Raw genomic sequence first — 17,137 nt, 5'->3', positions numbered from 1 at the left:
GTACCTCGGGATACGAACTTAATCCGTTCCGTGACTCTGGGCGTATCCCGAGTTGGTCGTAACCCGACGCAAATTTCCCCATAGGGTTCAATGTAAATCCAGTTAATCTGTTCCGCCCTCCGAATTTGGTCGCACCCTGAAGCAAATTTTTCCATAAGGTTCAATGTAATTACCGTTAATCCGTTCTGGCGTCCGCGGACCACGCGTCAGGGGTGGGAAAATGGCTGGGCGCCGCATGGCGGGAAAATGGCCGTGGACCACATGTCAGGGGCGGAAAAATGGCCACGAACCACGTGTCAGGGGCGGAAAAATGGCCGCGGACCACGTGTCAGGGCAGAAAAATGACCGTACCCCAAGGCGGAGTTCGCACATCAAGGTAAATTTTTGCGGCCGGAGCTGGTCGTAACCCAAAAAGTTCGTTAGTAGAGGCATTCGTATCCCGAGGTACCACTGTACTTAGTAAGATCTTGCAACGCATGAATTATTGTGGAATCTGAGATTTTCCAATTCAAAGCTGCAGTAATCAAAACAATTACTGAGTCTCCCATTCAGGAATAGAGCAGCATCGTTGGTAGCTATATTTTATGTGATTTGCTTGTATTCAGCTCCCTAGTATTCCTTAAATTTGCTGGGGTTTATTTATTTATTTATATTCATTTATTTAGCATATTTATATAGCTGCCTATCTCACAAACACATGACTCTGGGTGGTGTACAACACCACAACTGTTAAAACTCCATAACAATCTAAAAACAATAAAAATAAATAAAATAAACAGATAAAGTAAACAGATAAAATAAAAAGATAAAGCCCAAGAAAGTGGGAGAACAAACATCACTTAATCTCATACAGCCACCTTGCAGGCTCTCCCTGGGATCCCCAACACTGGTGAAAAAAACAAGTTTTAAGGGCCTTCTGGAAGGCTAACAGAGATGGGGCTAACCTTACCGGGGGGGGGGGCGGGGAATGATGTTCCAGAGGATGGGAGCCACAGCAGAAAAGGCACACCACCTGGGTCCTGCCAGATGGAGCTCCTTTGGAGATGGAACCCGCAGCATACCCCTCCTGCCTGACCTGGTGGGATGGGTAGAGGTAATCAGGAAGAGGCGGTCCCTCAAATAACCTGGTCCCATGCCATGTAGGACTTTAAAGGTCAAAGCCAGCACCTTGAATTGCTCCTGGAAGCAAACTGGCAACCAATGCAGCTCGTGGAACAGAGGTGTAATGTATACCCTGCTAGGGGCACACATAACTCTCTGCACAGCCACATTTTGTACCAGCTAAAGCTTCTGAATGCTCTTCAAGGGCAGCCCCGTTTAGAGCACGTTACAGTAATCCATTCTGGAGGTGACCAGGCTGTGAGTGACCATGAGTAGAGTCTCATGGTCCAGGAAGGGGTGCAACTAGTACATAACACGAAGCTTTGCAAAGACCTTCTAGCCACGATTGCCACCTGCTCCTTGAGCAGGAATTGTGAATCTAGAAGGACCCCTAGATTCTAGAAGGATTGTGCACTGGGTCTATCTGGGGCAGTGCCACCCCATCCAGTACCAAAGTTGGTAAAGTCCCAGAACCAGAAGGCCCAAAAACCCAGAGCCACTCAGTCTTGCCAGGGTTCAGCTGAAGTCTGTTGTTCCCCATCCAAACCCCTACACACTCCAGGCACCGGGACAAGATGTCAACCGCATCACTTAGTTTGCCGGGGCAGAGATATATAACTGAGTATCACTGATGATACCTCACCCCATGGTGATGGATGATCTCACATCCACTTATCCAGGGATTTATTATCTTATATTACTGAGGGTGCAGGAAATTCCAAATACATATTTCAAAATTATACAAATCTTATTCGTTAGATTTCAGTAACTGAATAAACATCTTCCATTTGGTAGGTGGCTACTTCATTGTCAAAGGGGTGGAAAAGGTAATTCTTATTCAAGAGCAGTTATCAAAAAACCGAATAATAGTGGAAGCTGACAGAAAAGGAACAGTTGGTGCATCGGTTACCAGGTAAAAAAATTGCTGAATAACTGTCTCTTATGTTAAGCCTGGCTGGGATTCAGAAAGCTGTTTTAGGATTATTCAAGAACCTGGACATGTTGAGGGGGGGAGTTCTTTTTTCCTTGTTTTTTTCCTTTCAAATACCACATCCACTTCCCAACGCAATACCCTGTCATAAACTTATTGGAAAGTGTCATGTTCAAAAGAGCCTCTCCATGCCATTGTTGGGAAGTGGCTTAAGTGTTGCTAATGGCAGATCTGTAGGGTACATGTCACAGGTATTTATTTATTGCCCTGGTTCTTCTAGCTGTATATTTGATTGGTTTTTAGTGGGTGTGCATGGCTTACTCTCTTGCAGATGCAAGGGGAACAAAATCAAGGAAAAGCTTATTGATGTTGGATAGATCCTGAATTAACTGAATGATAAAAGAAAGGAAGGTGGAAGAATAGCTGGGAGGGGAATATGTAACAATAACATTTAAGGACGTAGATATGTGTGGGTTATTAGTCTTCTCTAAAATGGCTACAACTTCTTTTCAGAGTGCCTTGGTTTTTGTAGGCCAATGCCCCTTAGCTCCCTGGCTCATGTGCTTTTAACGGCCCTAGATAATTAATTTCTCCCTCAAATCTAATAATAGTTGAAAACTAATTACTAGCCGACTAGGTTGTATCAGATGGAGTATCAGAGCAGGACTGAAGGAGTTCACTTTAAATCTCTCCTCTGTCATGAAGATTCCCCCTGCTGCTGTTTCCTATCCTCCAAAATGGCATTCTTTCTTCAGAGCATTATCCAAGCAGGAAGATGGCAAACCAGATTCTAGTTGCCTGTCCCACTTTCTTCTGATTGTTCTCCTTTTCTAACAGCCCCCCAGGGTCCCTAGCTCTTCCCCCATTATCTTCCCAGATCTCCTGATAATCCTCAACGTCCTTTGTGTCAAGTTTCATCCTCCAACCTCCCATTTAGCATTTACTCACATTTCTTTCAATTCTGCTGGTACCACTCGATCCACTATTTCTGTCCCTCATCCACTCTTCCTCTTCTTCATCACTATTCTCTTTCATGTTTCAACCAACTAAGTCCAGTCTCCTCCATCATCCAACCTCTGGTATGATTGTCTCAGTCTCCAAATCCAACTTACGCACATACTCTGCCAGCAGCTTCTGTTGCTTGGCTTCCCTCTCTGGCTAACCAGTGGCTAGTCTCTCACTCCCATTGACTGGCAGCTCACTATGGCTTTTCCTGCTGCCCATCAATCTTTCTGGCTATTCCTGGCCTGGCAGTTATAGTCAGCAAAGCCTGTCTCTGTCTGGGTCTCCTCCTCACTCAGCACAGCCAAAAATAGAGAAATGGTTGGTACAATAGTTTGTTTTCAATGTTTAACAGCAGCATATTTTGGAGCTATGAAATCCAAATACACAAGAAGTCTTGAGATTTTTTTTCCTCTCTCTAAATAAAAAGTATAAATATTAATGGCATATTCCTTTTTTTTAACAAATTCCTAGCTCTACACATGAAAAGAAGAGCAGAACAAATATAACTGTGAAGCAAGGAAGGTTTTATCTGAAGCATAACACCCTTTCAGAAGACATCCCTATAGCAATAATCTTTAAGGTATTTTTAAGAACAAACACCATAATAAAAATATTGCTCATAAAAGAACTTCAGAAGTTTGAAAAAAAATATTTGAAACAATGTGAGAAGTTTGGCTCTTGAGTGTATAAGTCCACTGATTTTGTTTGGGTCTGCTGTTTTTTATCCAGCCTTTCCCAACCAAATACTTTTTAAAATGTATTCTGACTGCAATTCTCGGAAAATATCTGGAGAATGCCAGGATGGGAAAGGCTGTCCTAGCAATGTGCTCCATATTGTAGAGGTTGTAAACATGCTTTTATTCATTGGTTTTGAACACTTGGGTTGTATTTGGACATTGTCCAAATGTTCATATTATCGTCTGCTTTGTCTCTTTATAAGAGGAGAGCAAAGGGAGAACTGAAGGAGAAAATGTCTTGGGTCGATGGAAAAGATGGGAGTGAGAAAGGAGGAAAAAAAGTATAAAAGGATGTAGCACAGGACTGGGAAACATGGTACCCTGTGATACCTTCCTTGTTGCTTGCCTATGTGACTAAATAAAAAGTTGACTTACTAGAGGCAAAGGATCCACCTCTAACATCAGATCTATTTGCAGTCCCAAAAAGGTGGTGGGGAGCACTGGGGATGAGTGGAGCCTATTTGCTTTCTGCTACATGGGTGTTTGTACCTTGCCAGGCCCACTTAGCATCCATTTTGTGAACAGTTAAGTCTCCTATGACAGCAATTTTGTGAATGTGATAATCACAAGTTCTCAAAACTCCAGATATAGTTCCAGACCAAAAAAGGTTGCCTATTTGTGACTGAGGAAGTAACAATGCTTGAGGATGTCGGATGTTGCCAGTGCTGGTACAGACTGACCAGATTTTTGAATTGATTGAAAATGTGTTATTAACTATTTCTGAGAGAGTTTTAATACTGTTCTCAGCTCAAAATATGCTAACATGTGCCTAGAAGTGTACCTTCTGAAAGAAAATATATACAGAAATGAATGTTTCAAAGAAAATGAATATTTTTGTAGATATTTTTAAGATAGTCTCTTGATTAAATTGACATCTTTCCTTGTGGAGCAGCTGCTGGCCAAATTGGGTCCATCTTAAGTTCATTTATTGTACCTTGGGAATTCTGCAAGACAGTAACCTAAAAAAGCTTTCCGTAGTCTTATATCCCTTAGATGTGTTGGATTACAACTCCCATCTTCCCCAGACAGCAGCCAACTCATCAGGGAATCACACTGGAAAACAGAGCTCTAAATAGATCTGAAAAGCATTGCCAGAAGAGGGCAGTGCTTGATCATAGTACAACAACCAAAAAATGGGTTGGAGTGTGGAGCAGCTCTGAAAAGTTATCTTTAGGGATTAAGACTTTATGTGTTTTTTGGTTTTGACAGCACAAAATTTATGTCCTCATAAGAAAAAAATATCCCAATAATTTTGCCAGGTCTTGAGCAATATATTTCTTCACATACATCAGAGAAGGGCATCCAATGTTCTGAAAGCTTATGCTGTATTATCTACTTTGTGTGTTAGTGATTATGAATTTAAATTTTATCTTTGTGCCACATGCAACAATATATTTTTCATGAAAGCAAATGTTTCTTAGAGTAGTGTATATGTTTAGAGGGTAATTTATACTATTACTGCCTGTAATCCTGTCTGTATGGATAGCGTTTTAAATATGGATATTCTGCAGGTAGTATGGGCAGTAGATTGGTTAAGATAAGAGCATGTTGACTTTGTAGAGTTCAAATGGTGCATTACAATAATACAATCTTGGTTATACTATCATGCTTTGGATTTGACTTGCAAAACATTTGCCAAGAAATTGACTGTCATTACCTTCCTTCAGGAATAATTTAAAATAAATGTTGCTGTTGGGTGTTTATATCATATGTGAATTAGCGACTACTTTAGATAGTAGTACTTCATATATGGTGATTTGCAAACAGATATCTGTCTGTCTGTCTATCTATCTATATCTGAGTACTTGTGTAAAAACAGGTTACTTGTACTCATAAAACCCCAAACAATCCTGAGCTCTTTTGGAAAATTTGTTGGCAACAGTCTTCATCTTGCTTGGATGAGTATGAGATACGAATAAGGATGAAATCATGTATGATAAAGTAATTTTCTCAAAGTAGTTACCTGACACCTAACATATAGATTTTTTTTTAAAGAATTGTAGTACATATTCATAGCTCTTAGAAATTCTTTGAACATAATTGGAAGTATTCTCTCCCATACTAGATATTCACTAATACTCTGTCAGTTTGTTGGGGACTAGATAAACATAGTTTTCCATATTGAGGGGTTTCTTTTTGTTACCAGCTCTGACCCACGTTCACTAGCAATTCATCCGAATCGAATTGATGGGTTCTCAGCTGCAGGCTGTCCTGGTAGGAGCAGATTATCTTGACCCATTTCAGACTGGTTTTAGAACAAGCTATAAAGTTGCTGCTACCTGGGTCAGCTTGATGGATTATCTTTGGGGATCAATAATGGGAATGTGTTTCTGTTGCTTCTTCTAAACCTCTCAGCAGCTTTCGGTAGTATTTTTTCTGGATAGCCTGAGAGAATTGGGAATAGAATGTATGGCTTTGTGGTGGTTTCATTCCTATCTCACAGGTAAATTTCAGATGGTGTTGCTTGGAGACAGCTGCTCCTCAAAATGGGAGCTATTGTATGGCGTCCCTTGGGAATCCATTCTGTTGCCAATGCTTTTCTAAATAACACTGCTGGGGAAGATCAACAGGATGACACCCAAATCTATTTCTCTGTGACAGGAAATGGTCTAGCTCCTCTGAATGCCTGTCTGTAATTACTAATGCGCTGGGTGAGGGGTAACAAATTAAAATTGAATGCAGACAAAATGTTTGTTGCAAGAAGCCATAATTGTGGGGGCGGTGGTGTAGATTTGCTTATTCTGAATCAGTGTTTCTCAACTTAGCAACTTTTAAGATATGTGGACTTCAACTCCCAGAATTCCCCAGCCAGCCATTCCAGCCTTCTGGGTGCAACTCTCCCTAATTTCTCAGGCTAAGGAAATGGACAGGAGCACCTTTTAACACTTCAGTTGATCAACCAACTGTATCCCTTTCTGAAAACTGATAATCTAACCTCCAGTCTTCTCTATAGCAATGCACTTCATGTGGAGCTCCCTTTGTATCTAGTCTGGGAACTTCAGTTGAAACAAAATTCAGTATAGGAGTCAGGTTGATCTTGGGAAGAACGTGAAGTGATCACATTACATTTGTGTTTAAAGCGCTGTAGCGGCTACTAATTTGTCCTGGGCAAAATACAAAGTGCTGGTCATTACTTTTAAAGCCTTATACAGCTTAAATTCTGGTAGTTTAAGAGAATGCCTCATACGTGAACCTCCATTCTTACTGAGAATATCTGAGCAGATTCACTGGCAGTTCCTGCAAGTTTACTAGAGAAGGATCTTTTTCTCTGTTGCTGCCCCAGCTTTTTGGAATGTCCTCCCTGCAAAGTTGAGTAGCTAATGTTTTTTGTTGTTGTTCAGTTGTTCAGTCGTGTCCGACTCTTCGTGACCCCATGAACCATATTGCACCAGGCCTTCCTGTCCTTCACTGCCTCCCTGAGTTTGCTCAGTTTCTTGCTCATTGCTTCAGTGATGCTATCTAACCATCTCATCCTCTGCCGTCCTCTTCTCCTTTTGCCTTCAATCTTTCCCAGCATCAGGGTCTTTTCCAAAGAGTCCTCTCTTCGCATTAGGTGACCAAAGTATCTAAGCTTGAGCTTCATTATCAATCCTTCCAATGAGCAATCAGGGTTGATTTCCTTTAAGATTGACTGGTTTGGCCTCCTAGCAGTCCAGGGGACACTTAAGAGTCTTCTCCAGCACCACAGTTCAAAGGCATCAATTCTTCGGTGTTCAGCCTTCTTTATGGTCCAGCTCTCACAGCCATACATTACTACTGGAAAAACCATAGCTTTGACTATGCGGATCTTTGTCAGCAAGGTGATGTCTCTGCTTTTTAATATGCTATCTAGGTTTGCCATAGCTTCCCTCCCAAGGAGCAAGTGTCTTTTAATTTCATGGCTGCAGTCTCTGTCTGCGGTGATCTTGGAGCCCAAATAAATGAAGTCTGTTACTGCTTCCATTTCTACCCCTTCTATTTACCAGGAATTGATGGGCCCAGATGCCATGATCTTAGTTTTTTTAAGGTTGAGCTGATGATTTTATTAGCTATTAAAAGGGCCTTCCAAATAAATCTTTTGGTACAGCATTTGACAAAAGAGTTGTAATATTTAATTTTAACCCTTTTTCTTATTTTAGGTGTTTGCTTTAATCATGATTGTAAATGTTATCAATATTTTAACTTTTTACTGCATCCTGCTGAGAAATAGATAAATAAATATTTTCCAAATCCTGAAATCTAGTCCACGTAGTCAGTAGCAACTCGTCTTTCAGCGGCTTTTGAGATATCCAAATATGAGCCTGCAGGAAAAGAGAAGTACAGCTCAGAAGTATTCACATGCTGGAGGCTACTACCTCCTAGCCCATGTGGTGGCAACAAACTAAAAGTAAAGACTAACAACCTGTAAAAGAAACAACAGCAGAATCAAACAGCTTTTTAAAGAGAAATAAAGAAATCAGCTAACATCTTGAGGTAGGCAATTCCACATAGTCCAGTGCCACCAAGAAAGCCCCTTTCTTGCGTTACTATTTGAAGCCAATGCTGCATACAAGAGGGGCTCTTAGTTGTGCAGTTCCAAAAAAATTTAGAGCCCTTCAATGTTATTGAATCCCAACTTCTGTTGTGTTTTCGATATGCATTTTTGATATGGCAGAATTCCAAGCAAATAGTGAAACCAGAAGCTTTAATATTATCCATAAGTCACAAAGGCCTGCACTGCTGTCTGTTGCTCTGAAGCACTTTATTTATAGAGGGATTGGGTAGATTGCTTCCTTAACACCTGAAAAGCTTATTTGTAATTTATTAAGCCTTTTTTTCAGTAGAAAATATAATCAGGTGCTTATTAACTTGTGGGAAAAAATAAAATAGCGTGATTCTAAGAGTAGCATTCTGTGTGAAATCCTAATCTTCTATTTTTATAAGAGTTGGCTCATTACCAGCACTCAGTAATGTTGCATCGTAAAGAGGTAGAGCTGGCTCCATTACATGTACATAAACTCCTGTACATAAACATGGCAAGTTGTAGTAAAGGGGGCAGGTTATAGCTGCTATCTTAATTCCCCACCATACTGTGGAATGTTTTTAAATGTTTCTGGTTTTTGTTTTCTTTTTTTGTGCCTTCCCATGTGTATCCTGCATTCTTTATTGGGGCCAGGTCTATGCTTGCTAAGTGCCCCAATGGTGTTGGTATGCCATGCACACTGCACAGTGCCGCATTAACAATCCAGGTTCCTCTTCCTTATGCAGCAGTGCTCAGAAGCAGGATTTGGTAAGCTTCAGTAACACCACCTTAACTGAGCTACTCCTGAGAAAGGAAGTTACATACTGCAGACTTGATCAGTAATAAATTTATAGAACTTTACTGGATTCTGTATATACAAGCCCCAATTCCTGTAGTTCTTCAGCTGGCTTATTCTGTTGCATTTGTCAGTTACTATTTATTAAGAAAGTATACTATGTTTCTTCTTTTAACGATCAGCCAATATCTTTCTAGCAAAAATGTACTGTCCCGTCATTCATCTTTCCTGCTTTCGGTGCTGCTTATCAAGATTTCCTTTTGATTGTTGAGTATGTGCTGCTGCCAATGCCAGATGGCCCTATTTCTGAGAGAACTCGCTTTTGCTTAAGAGTATACTGACTACAATACCAAATTAGCATAAGCAAATGTCAGCGAGTTAACACAAAGCCAACATTCTTTCTCCCCTTTTCTACCTTTTATTTTTCTTCCTCCCTCTTTATAGGCCATGGGTGTTGAGAGTGACCAAGAGATTGTGCAGATGATTGGAACAGAGGAGCATGTGATGGCTGCATTTGGCCCCAGCTTGGAGGAATGCCAAAAAGCTCAGATTTTCACACAGATGCAGGTGTGTGACATTCAAGCATCCATCTATAGTGCATTTGTAATGAGAATGGTTATTTTTTTTCCCTTTAAAAAATAATAGGTAGCACAGAAGATGCATCAGTAGATCTTTTACCTGTCAACCCTCTTTGCTTAATTAGGTCAGGAGAGTAAGTCCATGTCAAAAAGCCTGTATCTGAGAATTGATTGGAAGGGTTGAAGTAATAAAACTGGATCGCTCCACTAGATGGCAAATAGGGTTTATACATTCTATTGTTCTATAATAATAACAACAACAACAACAACAACTACAACTACAACAACTATAAGGTTAAAGGCAGCTGCTGGGCCTGGTTGCTCAGCCAACAGTCCTGAGTCCTGTAGCCCATTTGTCACTAGATGTCCAGGAACTAGAACACGTAGCGTGGTCCTTGTTGACCCGGGTGACAACCAATCTGATATGGGTTTCTGTAAATTATATCTCACCATATTGTTTATGGGAGAGACACTCTTCATCTGTCTCCTCTGATGAGACCTGTCTAGTGTGGTTGAACCTCTGGCACAGCTCTCATTCTCCTTGGAGCATGCAAGCCTCGCAACCACATCAAGATAGTGCCTCACCGAGGGTTGGTGTTAAAGATGTTGTTGGCTGCACAGTCAGCCAGTTGTTTAAACTGGATTTGGCATTTTTATCCACCTATCAAGTCCTTCCCAAGGACTTGGGATAGGCAGATGTATAATATATTAAACTTGTATCATATGAATGTGGGGAGGGAGTAGTATTTTAAAATATCCCATCCGCAATCTGAAATGGCACATTACATAATTACTGAAGCATTTGTCCCATCCGCTGGCTGAAATTACTTTGATAGGTAAGAAAAGCTTTGTTCATATACAGTATTTTGACCACATGAATGGGACTCTTAACAGATTTACTGAAATGAAATCAGACAAAATAAAAACAGATATTCTATACATAAACTGAAGATGTTGCCTTATATATCAGATTGCAATTATTTTAACCTGTTCACATTCCAATTTTTTAATAGCAGAAGGATCCAATACAATCAACAGAAAATGCTGAACCTTTTTAAACAGCAGCCATCTACTGCAGTAATCACTGAAGTGTCATAGCTAGAAAAAGAGGTGCTTATCCATGCAGTGTTAACATCAAGCTAGGTGATATATTTCCTTAGTTGTAAGGGATTAATTTAAAATAACATAGTGTAACAGAATAATTGTTGCTGCTCAGCAATTTCTACCAATCATCTGTTTAAAATAATCTTATCTGTCTCTCTGGTTTTATTTTTAAAACAACTATGTTGTAGTTCGTTGGCTTCCTTCTAAAATAAAACACCTCAATACTGAACTTCCCTGAGGGGAAAAAGTACATGGAAAATGATTCATGATATGTACACAATGACGATAATCACAATTTTCAGCACACAATCTTTTCACTTCACAGGCATTGAAATATTTGGGAAATAAAGTCCGAAGGCAGCGAATGTGGGGAGGTCCCAAGAAAACCAAGATGGAAGAAGCAAGAGAGTTGTTGGCAACAACTATTCTTGCTCATGTGCTGGTAAGTTATTTGTTCTTAAACTACAGGATACTCTCCCAACTTTGCAGGAATGCCTAGGGAATGATAGATGAAATGGAATTCAGGAAGAACTGCTGCTCAATGTTTATTGATAGGTTCTAGTGATAGTTTATATATACATTTATATACCACCCTACTTCATAAAACTCAAGGCCGTTTATAAGGACAACTATAAATCAACACAGAAAAAAGTAATCAATGGTTCCTTGTATATCCTTTTAAACAGGAGTAACAGGTTTCAATACTATTAATGTAATTTATTATATTATTCATTTAATGCCGGTATTAATTGGTGTCTTCATTTATAGATTGTTGCATGCAGCAGGTATACATGCCTATTCAGACGAATTTGCAGTCTATCCTGCAAAATAGATTGTTGATCCTGGGTGGGACATAAGGTAGTTTCATTCAGAATTTTTGAGAGAGCTGTACATAATCTGAGAGAGAAATCCAAGTATCTATTAAACCTGAAAAACTCTCCGCCTGTTAAATAAAACAGTATTCTCCTTCCTTGTATTACGCGTAATAACCACTAAACTGTTATTGCCAGCAATAACAGTAAAGCCATTCATTGGAATGGTTTTACTGTTAATAGTACATTGATCACATACCTGCAGCTTCTCTTCCCTCCTGGTTCAGTGTCTCTTCTGTGGCTTGAAGACAGATACTTTGAATTCAGGACCAACACTCTGCTCTGCAACACATTAGATATGCTGTAAAAAGATACCATTTTTGTCTGTGTTATTGCTATGACCATATGTAATAACAGAGTTATTATAAGCAAAGTCAGCCATAGGTAATGATCAGGCCAATTGTCTGGCTAGTAGTTTACATAACAATGTATTGTCCTAAGGTGACATTTATTTTCTCCAGTACTTTATCCAGCTGTGGATATATTCAGAGGAAATGTGGAGCTTTACACAGAATAATTAAAAGAGAGTTTCCAGAACTATCCTGTGAATTGTCAGCCATTGCCAGAAATCAGGAGCTTGGGCAAACTGGGGTACCAGAAAGCATGATGAAGGAATAGAGAAATTGTCTCAGTGGCAGAGGGTAGGCAATGACAGGGAATGAAGTGGAGCATTTAAAAAAAGAGATCAACTACAATCAAAATGGTGTGTGCAAACATTTGATGCATGGTGGATCATTTATAAAATTGAAGGAGACTGTATCCCAAGGCCCTTGTAGAGAGGAGAGGGGATGTAAATTTCAGAAGGTTTTCCAGTCAGAGTCTTAGCACAGAGAAGAGTGGCATGAAGGAACCTAGTTTTTAGTATTTTCTCTAGTCATAGAGAAGGAAAATGCCCAACTAGCCAGCTATCATGGCAGAGCTGCTACACTTCTTCCCTCAAGGAAGAAGAGACATATAACCAGACAGAGCTGTCCCTGTTTGCAGGAAAGGAAGAAGGAAAAGATAAGGGTTTCCCTGATAGTCATCTGTCCATCATATACAGTATATGCTGTTCTTGCCAAGTAAGGATTTGATCAATTAGGGAAGGAGTCTCCCAGCCCCAAGAATTTCACAAGGTAGACCCAGTGGTTGTAAAGGGGCAAAGTGGCGGCGGGGGGGGGGGGGGGAGAATAGACGTTTGAGGAGGTTTGTAAGATAAGCTATAACATTTCTTACATGGTAAAGCATCAAACTGTTTGTTCAGCAAGCTAAGAATATAAGAGATTCAGAAGTTAAGACAAGAGAAGAATGTGCCCACTTGACATGGTGGTGTATGAGATTGTGAATAGTTTGTAAGTGTTTCAGATTCTAGTGGGTTCATAATTTTTTTTAGCTAGTAGAAAGGACCATTGCAGGGAGAAGACTGCCCTGAAAATTGGGAGTGGATTGTGGAAACACACTCCAAAGACAAAATCAGAAACATAACCTCTACTATAAAGGGAGAGTTAGGATCTGGATAATGGAGGATGGCCTGAGAAGTGAATGACTTTGAGTTGAGAAGGCCTATTGGGCCTTGGAATCCCCTTAAAGGAAACCCACTCTTTAATAAGACAAGTTAACAATGTGACCAGTGCTGCAAAATTAAGAATACATTTATGATAAAAACTGGAAAACCCTGAAAAATGGTATACATCTCTATGGTTGTGGAGGTAGGACAGAATGGATTGTTCTTTAGCTGGATCCATCTGAATCCCTTTTGAAGAAATATAATAGCCCAAAGAATCAACGAAGGCATGTCAAAGGGACATTTCTGTAGCTTAGTGCAGAGGCCGTAGTGATAAACACACCAAGGAACAGGTCAAACCATATTCCTCAGAATAAATCAGCAAATTATCTAAATAAATAGTCAAGAATCTGTCCAGAAAATCATGGAAAATAGAATTCATAAATCTTTGAAAGACCAATGGGCTGTTCCACAATCTGGAGAGTATTGCCATTTATTCAAGCTTTGGATAGTAAGAATCAAAAGTAGTTAAATGTTTGCATTGCTCTTTCATGTAAATCTAATGTAAGCCATTCAGAGGTTTAGTCTGGCAAAAACGTCCTGCAGCTTTCAAAATGATAGGAAGGTGGTAGTGATCCCTAATCTTCAGGGAATTCAGGAGCCAGTGATCATGGACTATACATAGGGAATAGTCCCTTTTGACAAAAACAGAAGAGCACTGGTGGGGAAAGAGGAAGGGCTTTTAAAGACTTTCTATACGTTTTGTCATTAGATCCTTCAGAAAGGCGAACTCTGTACTGGGCATTGAGTAGTGATGCTTTGCAGGAATCTGGGCTCCAGGGATAAAGTGGATTGTGCAATCACAGAACTGATGGGTGAGGGCAGGGTCTGTGTGTCAGCCTTCTCAAACACATCATAACGATCTATATGTTTGACAGGCAAGGCAGGAAGGATTATTTGCTGAAAGGTGGAAAATGATTGGGTTTTGAGTCCCTGCAGCCCCTGTGAGTTTTGTATCCTGGAAAGTTTAAAGTAGGTCATCCTGGTCCTATTATTTATCCAGCTAATGAGTTCGTAGCCAGTCCATTGCAGTACTATTCATTCCTTCAATTTGCATGCCTCTCCACTTACCAAATGGGTGGCTAACAGAGGGTTAAAAACATAGAAGTAGAGATATTTCCATGCAAGGTACTGTCACTTAAGTCAACTTTCTCTTTCTGTCTTTCTTCATCACATTTTTGGTATTTCAGGTAAAAGAATTCAATTTCCGCTCCAAATGCATCTATACAGCTGTGATGGTCCGCAGGGTGATTCTAGCTCAGGGAGACAACAAAGTAGATGACAGAGATTATTATGGAAACAAAAGGCTGGAACTAGCAGGACAGGTAGGTGTACCTCAAAGCTAAATAAAATTGGAATATGTTGTTTTGCCTAATTTAGCAGCCAAATGCACGTAGTAATTTAATTTAAAGAGTTAGTAGTGCAGCTGTGATAATTTCTTAAACAAATTGATGAGAGAAAAGATGAGAGAAAAATTCTGTTCCTTGATTTGAAATAAAAAGAAGTTTGCCAAGGATTGCCTTCTAGTCCAACCAGAGAAGACGTATTTTACTTGGCTGCTTCCCCCTTGCTCTGAAATGGAGCATGTATGACTAAAGCCATAGGGCCGTAGAAATTGCCAGTTCCCTCAGAGTGAAATGCAGAGAGAGACACTGCAGGTGGGGTGTTTATTTCAGTCTGACCCAAGTGCAGAGTGAAGCGAGCCTTTGCACGATATGCTGGTGTGGTTCTGGAATTCAGCACAAAAGAAATGATAAACACAAAAAGGGCAAAACTACTTCTCATTTTCTTTAAGGGGCAGGAATGGGAGGAAGGGCAACCCAGACATTGACAAGTGCATTTAAGAGTACTGTAAAGGTCTCCTGAGTTTACACACTCATGAACGTGGATAAAATTTCACCTATTTTATGATTGTTGAAAGAAGGAAGACCAAGTTTTTGAACAGTACTAAAAGGTGAATTTTGCGGTATTTACCTTTTATATAGTTCACTATTCTAATTTTTTAGAAACATAAAACAATATTCTTTGTTAGTTTTTCAGAAAAATACTAGTTAAAAAGTGCAATTCTATGTGTGTTTAATTGATTAACCCTCCACTTTTTAGCAAATCAATCAACTATAATTTGCTTTCATTAGGTTATTCTTTTCTGTGATAGTGGGCAGCTAAGAGCTGTGACAGCGGTTCAGATTCAGATGCACCTTGAACTTGCCACAATAGGTTCTGTTGAAACAGAATGATTTTTAAGTTAGAGTTTCATAAATAGTGACATACATCTACTGCATTATTAGTTATTTTAATATTTATGATCAAGTCTTAAATATATCTTGCATGCGTGTTTCTGCTATTATTAACATAATGTCTGCATTATATCTGCAGAATAATAAAGCACCTTACTTTAAGCCTGTGTTTTCAGTTAATGTTTCTGTCTAAATGGCTTTCATCCTTTAAAAAGCTGGCAGTGTTTCTGGGCTAAAAATCCAGTTGCTTAAAAATTTGAATGAAAAGGGATTGATCCTGTATTAGGAGAAAAGCAGAGCAATCTGCACAATACGAAGACATAAAAGGTATTGTGTCTATAAAAATGTGTGAAAACAATAGTAGCTAATTTCACACCCCATGGGACAAGGGAGCACGAAATGTGCTTTAGCTTTAGATAACAGTTGTTTCCACTAGCCAAGCTGGTTTACAGAGCTTTTTCTTCATTTTTTCGGCCCACAAGAGGTTTGGTAGGCCGGGTGCCAGCAGAGGTGTTAGCGAAACCTACCGACTCCAAGCTTAATCTTTTCACCTACCTTTTCTCTTTCCTTAATGTGTTCATTATTTGCTGAGCATTTCCCTCCTCTTTGTCCTCAGGGTTTGTTTGGCATTTTTTTCTTTTCTCTCTTTCTAATTCAGCTTGCTTTGTATGGGTGAGATATGGAACAGCACCAAAATCCGGCACCCTGGAAAGGAAAGGATTTCTACCCGGTGACAAAAGAAAACCGTCTTGACTTCAGAGATTGACTAATCCCAGCTGTTCTGATAATATAATTAAGGCTGCCTAATGTCTTTAATTTTGCAACCAGTTTGTGTGAAAAGGAGAATTTGGCACTCTAAAGCCTTAAACACTAAATGGCAATCTCAAGGAGCCTAATTAGAATTCTCTGACATTAAGCTAATTGGTGAAATTCTATTTCAGCAGCTTAACTACTTTATTAATTTTTTTTCTCAGGATTTTCCGTGAAATCAATTGATGAACTGTCACTTTCTTTCCCTTATGTCCTCAACCACACTCAGATATAATTTACTCCTCGGTCCTCTTTTCTGAAAGGCCTTGGGCTTGCAATGAAAATTTAATGGCTATTATTGCTGGGATTCCATTCCATTCTGTGTTTAATCACTTACTCCTGATCTAAAAAATAGGCTATCCTGAAACTTTTCACGCTGTTAGGAATAAACCTCTTTAGATTGAACAAAAGTCAAAAAAGGCAATCTAACTTTAGAGCAGATTGGAACAGAAAAAAAATACTGCTGATTAGTCTTCTGAAGTCAGTAAAATTTGTAGAGTGTTTATTATATATTCTATACTGTGGATTATAGAGCCTCAGGTAGGACTGGGAAATACTTCGGTTGGAAATCCTGGATAGCTGCTGCCACTTAAGTGACTGAATTCACTATAAAATATGAAAAGATTTGTTTGGTTTTGCTAATATATTATATGAATGAAACCATTATGGTTGTAAATAATCACTTATAGTTTATTATAGTTTATTCCGATATCAAAGAGACTGATAACCAGATTTGGAAGGTACGAGAAACTCAAAGTAATAATGGAATATGCACAGCTGACAATAGTTGTCTCTTTAAAGTTGTACTGTAGAGTGCAGTTTATAAAATCTGGAACATGCACAGTTGATAGTAAAGCAATGAATTTACTGTGTTATTAGGTTTTCAAAGTGATCTAGATTTTGAAACTTAGGAAAAGGTATGAATGATGATTTGGAAAATGCG

General features: G+C 39.4%; 1 protein-coding gene across 2 annotated transcripts in view; it reads left to right on the top strand.

Annotated features, from left to right (window-relative positions):
- Nucleotides 1–17,137, top strand: part of POLR3B (RNA polymerase III subunit B) — a 69,244-nt gene that overhangs the window by 7,915 nt on the left and 44,192 nt on the right. For both annotated transcript variants that reach the window (XM_007430384.4, XM_088141094.1), the window contains exons 8-12: nucleotides 1,897–2,014; nucleotides 3,509–3,617; nucleotides 9,495–9,617; nucleotides 11,058–11,174; nucleotides 14,338–14,472. In XM_007430384.4, the coding sequence (XP_007430446.1) occupies nucleotides 1,897–2,014; nucleotides 3,509–3,617; nucleotides 9,495–9,617; nucleotides 11,058–11,174; nucleotides 14,338–14,472 (602 nt within the window). The remainder of the gene's footprint in view (nucleotides 1–1,896; nucleotides 2,015–3,508; nucleotides 3,618–9,494; nucleotides 9,618–11,057; nucleotides 11,175–14,337; nucleotides 14,473–17,137) is intronic.

This window comes from Python bivittatus, unplaced genomic scaffold (assembly GCF_059951505.1).
Source record: "Python bivittatus isolate LINGU-HERP-01145 unplaced genomic scaffold, Pbiv_v1 ctg000330_np1212, whole genome shotgun sequence".
NCBI lineage: Eukaryota > Metazoa > Chordata > Lepidosauria > Squamata > Pythonidae > Python > Python bivittatus.
The sequence above is the reverse complement of the archived record's forward strand: the minus strand, read 5'-3'. Positions and strand labels throughout refer to the sequence as shown.